At 46.7% G+C, this 7,959-nt stretch overlaps 1 protein-coding gene across 1 annotated transcript; it reads right to left on the bottom strand.

The window, feature by feature from the left end:
* Positions 1-890: 890 nt before the first annotated feature.
* LOC119089751 (methyl farnesoate epoxidase) lies at positions 891-2,384 on the bottom strand (the record flags this gene model as incomplete). The annotated part of the gene is given in 1 exon segment (XM_037212561.1): positions 891-2,384. A coding segment is annotated over 1 exon segment (1,385 nt), but the record flags the coding sequence as incomplete, so codon positions are not given.
* Positions 2,385-7,959: the final 5,575 nt, after the last annotated feature.

Here is a 7,959-nt window from a genome sequence, read left to right as displayed (position 1 = left end):
TCGCTGGTCAGTTCTGATCACAATGCCACCAACATGACCCGACAAAGAGGTCATAGATATTTAATATTCTGATATTTCGGGTTTTAATCACACGTGTGTCAATGGCGCGAACTCAGCTACTGAAGACTCAGCACCGTGCCCAATACCGTTTGGAAGCTATTATAAAACCTTATTTGTGCCTCTGAGACCGCCCTCTGCCTACAAGGCGTAGGCTGGGAACTTATAAAAACGGCACCCTGTCTCAATTAGGCCGAGAAAAGCAACGCACAAGTATCGCAAAACGAAAGGTAGGCGTCACAGGGCAGCCGTCAGCATTACAAAACCGTCTGAGTTGGAATAAGTCATTTAGGAGCGATGTTGGATTGCTGCGTTAGTATTAAGCGCCAGATGCTTCGGAATTGTTAACAATTTGCAGTTCACGCAACACCGCCTGCATTCATTTATGTGCCCAGCCAAAAACGACTAGCACGACAGGGAGCTATCAGTATGATCACTATAACAATTCAGACAGTCTCTTGTCCCTGAATCTGTGTACGCCGGCGGGAGTAGGCCTGAATGGAATAGCCATACTAATGACGCCACCGCTCTCGACGGACTGAATACTGCAGTGCGTGTGAACCCCAAACTGTCCTTTTCAGGGATGGGGACCCGATGCATTTACAATAGACGTCTTGCTTGGGCGCTTCACTTATCGATATTGTCATTGGTTTCGACGAAGCTGAACAAGCATTAAGCACATGTAATAAGAGTAAACACAGGCTAAAGCCACCAATGTCATGGTTAGTGACATAGGACATGTATATATATATATATATATATATATATACTTATATATATATGTATATGTATACACATATATATGAGATACATACATGCCCATGGGAGTTACAATTGCCATGGACATGAACAAAACTGTGATATAGACATAGCGCCGGTAGATTGCAAACGTTCTCCAAGGGCATGGGCTTGTAATAGTTATACAGTGTCCAACGTCAACAGCTAGTCACGGAGCTCATATGTTACGGAGAACTGCCGGGGCGGCTGAACGAAGAGGAGGCTGGACTCTAAGGAGAGGCGCTGGTCTGGAGCGGCGCTGAAGCGGAAGCGCTGCAGCAGGCACGTCAACAGCATGAACGTCTCAGTGCGTGCCAGTGTCTCGCCCAGGCAGAGCCTCTTCCCGATGCCGAACGGGATGAGCCGCTCGTCGCGTCGCACGCTGCCGTCCGGCTGCAGGAAGCGTTCCGGCCGGAAGGCCAGCGGATCGCCCCAGTAATCCGGGTCCATGAACACGCAGTGCAAGTGCAGCACGAGCGTGGTGTTCTTGGGGATGGTGTATCCGTGGAAAGTAGCGTCGCTCAGCGCGCTGTGCGGAGCCGCTAGCGGCGCGACCGGCGCCCTGCGCGACACCTCCATCATAGTGGCCTCGGTGAAGGGCAGGCGAGCGCGATCGGCGCTCGTCGGGGCCGCACGGCCCAGCACGGTGTCGATCTCTCGCTGCACTCGCTCCTGCACCTGCGGGTTCCTGACCAGCAGGAGCAGCGCCCAGCTGAGCCAGTTGGCCGTCGTGTCCATGCCGGCGATGAGGAAGTCCATGCTGATGATTGTCAGGTTCTGCTCCGTGAACTGGCGCGCCTCGGCGTCAGGAGACTCCATTTCCAGCAGGAAGAGATCGATGAAGTCACGCGGGCTGGAGCGGTTCAGCGTCCGTTTGTGCTCGCGGATCAGCTCCGCGAGCATGTCAGTCGTGGTGTCGCGGTGGCGGATCAGTGACGCGTAACTGCTCCACTCGGGAAGGAGGTGACGCAGCCACGGCGCAAAGTTCAGCGGGTTCGTCGGGCCAATGGTTTCAAAGAATTCTCTGACGGTCGCAGCGTGACGCTGAGCTTTTTCGTCGCTGCGGTCGAGCCGTGTGCCAGCCACCAACCGCCAGATAATGTTCAGTACCGTTAGGTTGAAGTGGCCGACCACTTCCATCGGGGAGCCGCTCTTCCCAGCCATTTCGTTTGCCAGCTGTTCAAACTCTTCCAGGATAATCGACTCCATCGAGGTCTTTCCGAGACCCAGATCCCTCAGGTGTTGCAGGGCGAAGCGGCGATGCTCCCTCCAGCTGGGTCCCTCGCTAAAAAATAGGCCCAGCTTTTGTTGGTAACTTCGCACCAGCAGCGGGAAGGACTGTGGCCTCCCAGCAAACTCTTGCCTTTTGCAGACTTCTTTAATGTCGTCAAAATTGCAAAGGTGCACTTCTTTGTCACCGGTAGGGTGCACGAATGCGAAAATGTCGCCGAACTTTTGACGGCTTGCTTTAACCACGGATGGAAAGTTTCCCTTTATGGCCTCTATTATTGTCCATAAGTTTCCGAAAATCAGGAACGTTGGAGGACCTGAAAACAGAATTACATCGTCATTACAGCCATTCTACTATATGCAAGTGAGCAAGACAGTGAAAGGGAACTCAACAGGTGAACCATCTGATTGCCGGCATACATGTAAGGCTTTGTCGGGCTTGTTGGTATCAACGACGCCATCACATGTGGAGGCAGCGTATTCGCCAGAACAGCGGTGCCGGCACAACTGCCCGGGGCCGGAGTCCGGGCGTCGCTCCTGTGGGCGCCGCCTTAACCCCGACCTTGACCACCAACAACTAGCCGCAGTGACATTGTCCGCTTTTTCGGATGATAGGTGTATCCGCAAGTAACGTCCAATGCGCCGCATGATAAAACTTTGTGTGGAAAAGAGAGATGAGATTTTGATCCCAAAAAGCAAAATTTTCTCTAAAATCACAAGAATCTGGGATATACCCGTTTTGCCTTTTTAACTTCGGCTGTAAGGCAATAAACCAAGCTGTTCTTCACATGCCAGGACCACTGATTATCACTCGTATTGCTTGCGCCAAGGCTAGAACATCGCGGTGCCATAGTGGTGTAAAATAAAAATTTCTGGTCAAAAGAAAGGATAAATGAATGAGGGAAAACATGCTACAGCTCCCCAGTTGTGTTGAGTCTGGTTAAGGTTATGTGGCATTCACATTTTGTGTCAGAAGCTTTGAAGAGTAGTTTGTAATATGCTGCATGTGGAAATGAAATACTGGTCTGCGTATTGGCCTGAATAAAGATGTTTGCTGTGAAACGGATATTATGCGAAAAACGCGCGCTGTGGTAAAAAATGTTTTCAAATATACCTGCTATGCTTGTTAAATGTACGCAATCACCCTTGAAAAGCTGGACAAAAGCTCCTGCCCTATTCAGTTAGCGGCACAAATGCTAAATACCTATGTGGGAAACCTATGTTATAAAACCGCGTCACTTCTTGTTTAGAAATGGGAAATCAGCTAGTCAAATGAAGAGGACAAATACAACATCGTACAGTAACACCTGCTGAATAGTAATGCTTAAATGGGTTACTACTGATTCTCTAAAGCTGTGAAGATATAATTGACCGTGGCAATGGCCCCAACAATGGCGAGTAACAGCTTGCCAGCGCTATCAATGATGTTACTTCATGTTAACAGCATGTTAACATCAGAGAGCCTGTCTGTCCCTTGTGCTTGTCTAGTTACGTCCTCAGATTTTGCGAGTGAGCAGCATTGCTGGTACCGCTCGCCAAAATGTCAGGTGAGACCAAAGTGTGTTGTCGGGCAAATGACAAGTTACAAACTACAAGTGTGGAAGTTACAAACGAAGCCTTCGATCAGTATATATACATATACATATATATATATATATATATATATATATATATATATGTATATATATATATACATATATATATATATATATATATATATATATATATATATATATATATATATATATATATATATATATATATATGCAAATATTCGTCACCGAGGTGCTTTCTTAGGTAAGCCAAGTCTTAAATGGACAAATAACGTTGACCTAAGGTTGGGTATAAATGTGAGACCAAGCTCAAAACCAATCTGTTTTATTACTCTGGCGCTTGCTGTATGGATAGTTGCTGGCGCTCATTTCGAATTTATTGATAGCAGGAACTGCGTTGCGCATCTGCTATGGACTTTTTGGAGGTCAGTTGGAGTGTCTCTAGCTTCCTTAGTTCCCGAGATCTCAAAAGGGGAGCAAAGTGACCCACTCCCTCCCTCCGAAGGGTACCCAGCCGACCACTCGGACGCGTGTTAAACAACGTGCTCTAAAATATTGCTCCAGTTGGTTAACCACGCACCACGAACTTGAACGGCGTACTTTGTCCCGAGAACTTAAGCCGGAAGTGCTCAGAAACAATCCTGTAGCCTTAGCCTGAGGAGGGGCGTTGGTACGGTGGATACAGGGTTAACCTGCCTTAATGGGGGTGGTGAGTGGCTAATCCCGGGAGGCGTAAATGCAGCGCACACCACTTCAGTTCAAGGAAGCAAGTTTTCCTGTAAATGGGACAGTTTCTGGTAATCTTTGTGATTGCCGCCAGTCAAAACGTTGTGGTCCATATCTTAGCTCGGAAATAGTCTTGGGGGCATATCGAAGTTGTCGAAGGATTATTCCCTACGCACCTTTCTCACCTGACCCCTCCGACAGTTTGGATCTGCAAGTTAACCAACACCAAAGATCACAGAACAGTATTTGAGAAATTCTTGGCACACGCCCTCCTCACATTACCTTATTTTCACGTTTCGCTCCCTATAAGTACTGCAGTACCAAGATATGTGATAGTACCAAGATATGATATACACCAAACTTACACACATACATTGCTGAGATATGATATACACCCAAATTTCATAGCATCGACCGAAAACCATGCCATGGGCTTTTAAACTTTAGTCCCATGATTACGCCATGTCTACGTAGATTTTTACCCTTATAACCTTGCATACACCCAGGCGGCTAGTTGAATATCCTTCGGGTGGGGGTCAATTTGACCCCTTGATATCCCAAAAACTAAGGAGCTAGAAATATCAAACTGACAGAGTACGTTGACCTGTATGCAAACTTACTTGCGCCAAAATTCGAGGTGCCTTAGTTACGACCTTGGGGTCAAATAACGTCAAAAAGGTCAAATTCCAGATAAGTGTCTAAAGTGCCTCCAAGCCTCCTCACGCAACCGCCGTGAAGCTATATCTCTGCCCTAAGAAAAAGGTTAATGGTGTCCAATTAAATTCAGTGACCTTGTTTGACCTTTATATGATCAAGGCGACTAAATACCTGCGAGATTGCTCCAGGGCTGTCGTTCGGTTTAACATGAGAGATTGCACTGGGTGATACGCTGTTCAAAACAAGACATTGACCTGAGTCATTTTAGGTCAGTGACCCACTCTAACCTTGAAAAGTGCATGGAATATGTCTGCTGGGGTCCCTGTTACTAATAAATTCGAAAAAAGCACCGGAAGCTATGCCACAAACCAAACCTGCGTGCAAAAAACAGGTTGGTTTTGGCCTCGGTCTGACCATCATACCTGACCCTAGGTCAATGGAATTCATTGTGACTTCAGATTGAATTATTGTATAGCTTAGCCGTTCATTTCATATGTGCATGGCTTTGTCTAACACTCTGCCGTTGTGCCACATTGAACGATTCCCTAGAAATATCCTTCGCCGACAGCCATTGCCCGATTTTGACCTGCCATGGGTCAGCGACCTTACGAGGTGCATCTACTTTTTTGCGTCAAAATATTAACTATTCAATTATCCACAGCTATTCAGGTTTAGCGTGTCTACACCGTGGCGTTTGGAAATCATTCTGGAAAACCTTCAGTTTTTTTAGCTGACCCCCACCCGAGCGCGTGTTAAGCCAGTAACGTGTGCTACGCGTATTAAATAAAATATCTCGTCATTCGTAATAGGGCTCAGGATCCCTTTCAAATATAGAAGGTCACATGAGCTGAGTACATTCGCTCATGCAAGATGCGACGTTACGCTTTCCGCAACATTTTGCTTAACTTGACCTCGAACACAGGACTAAAGTAAGTGTACGGAAGGACTGAGACGAAGTACCAGTATCACAAAGTACCAGTGTTACGAAGTACCAGTTTCACGAAGTACCACTAGCACGAGGAGGAACTTTGTTCGGACCACCATCCTTCCCGGTTCACTTAGTTGGTAGAACATTGGACTCGCAATTGGCAGACACTGCTTCGAATCCTACTTCGAATCCTAACAATGTAAAAAGTGAATTTGGGTTATCGCGCATACATGGCTGAAAGCAAAGCATCACCAAGTCCATATCAGCACTCCATAACGCCTGACGATGGCTGGCGGGATAACTGGCGGAAACGTTGTGCGCACAATGACACAACAGACAGGGACGGTAGTCAGGACAGTTATTCCATCCGTGAGGCTAAAGCAATCTTCGGGGTAGACTGGTTTTGGGGTAGCAATAGTTTCAGTGATTCGAAGACATTCCCAAAACACGCTGTCAATGTGTGGAAACATCGGTCCATAGGACCATGCTGCCCATGCTTTGCTGATTTTGTTTGGGGCGCCTGCAAATGTTAGGATCACAGAAGTCATCACCTCACATCCACTGCAGCGGAAAGCGGCCGTAAGGCACTTAATGTATTACAGTTTGTCTCGTCGGACCGTGTCAGACCAGTGGAGGTCCGATGAATTCCATTAACTGGCGACTAGGGCTCTGGTACGCTCAGGGGATGCGGCCTTTGTTGCCTTTTACTCCATCGCATTAGCTTAGGAGTCACATGACAACATTCTCCCAGAGTTGGGGATGCATGGCCTATGACTGGATCTATGGCCCCTGCCGCCGAGCCTGACAGCGTGTCCGTCTCACAAGGCGCGTCACGCATCAGAACTTCAAGCCCTTTAAGGCTATACCAATTACATTATTTGACTTCATTCCCGGCTGCTCAGTCCTTCTGAGGTATCGTTCTTCTTCCTAAGTCCTTCTGAGGTATTCACACGTCCCAGACGGTGAAATCTTCTCAGCCCCTTTACAAGTAAAAGCGAGTGTTCCATGTTTATATGGAATTTTGAACTCAAAAAGCCATCCTGAAAATAATTCGGTGCAATTCACAGCTCTGCCCTTCTTAACAAGCACCCGGGTGGCCGGTTGAATACCATTCGCTCAGGTGGGGGTTAATTTGACCCCCCCCCGAGATCTCATGATCTAAGTGAGCTAGATGCACCAAATTCACAGAGTGTATTGCCCTCTACGTGAACTCACTTAGATCAAATTTTGAGGTTCCTAGATTATGACCTTCGGGTCAAATAAGGTCAAACAAGGACGAACACCAGGCTGTTCTCTAAAGTGCCCCCAGAACCTACATACCTGATCTAAGCCAAAGGTCACACGCTCACTTGAGGTTAGTGACCTTGTTTGATCTTTCGAAGGTCATAGAGACCAAAATCCTGCAAGACTTCTTTGAGTTTTGCATTTCAATCAGCTACAAAGATACACTAAGCAGTTTGTTCCTAAAACCAAATGTTGACGTTGGTCATTTTAGGTCAGTGGCATTTTTTGGCCTCTAAGAGGTCCATAGAAGATTATAGTGGCGGTTCCTGTTCTTAATATATTCGAAATGTACACCAGAAACTTCTCCATACAGCAAGCCCCAGAGTAACAAGGCAGGTTGGCTTGCCCTCAGCCTGACCTTAATACCTGACCCTAGGTCAATGCCACTTCTTCTTTCAATGATTTTGTTGCCTAAGAAAGTATCTCAGAGACATATGACTTTGCCTAACACTTCGTTGTTGCATCAGATTGAGCGATTCCCTACAAATTGACTTCGCTGAACCTATGGCCTGGTCTTGACCTGCTGTATGCCAGCTACCTTACAAAGTACATTTAAATTGTTGATATCGTTCGAGACCTATCACTCCAAAATATCGTTATCTGTACGTGTATTGATCCTTTTTGATGATGTTTTCGCATATTTTTCTACAATTTGATATTCAGATGGTCGATTGTGGCGCTATTCTGAGGGTATTCGATTTCAAGTATTATTTCCATAACTCGAACCATTGTCAAACCTTCCTTTGT

Source organism: Pollicipes pollicipes, unplaced genomic scaffold (assembly GCF_011947565.3).
Source record: "Pollicipes pollicipes isolate AB1234 unplaced genomic scaffold, Ppol_2.1 Scaffold_3087;HRSCAF=3621_pilon_pilon_pilon, whole genome shotgun sequence".
Lineage (NCBI taxonomy): Eukaryota > Metazoa > Arthropoda > Thecostraca > Pollicipedomorpha > Pollicipedidae > Pollicipes > Pollicipes pollicipes.
The sequence above is the reverse complement of the archived record's forward strand: the minus strand, read 5'-3'. Positions and strand labels throughout refer to the sequence as shown.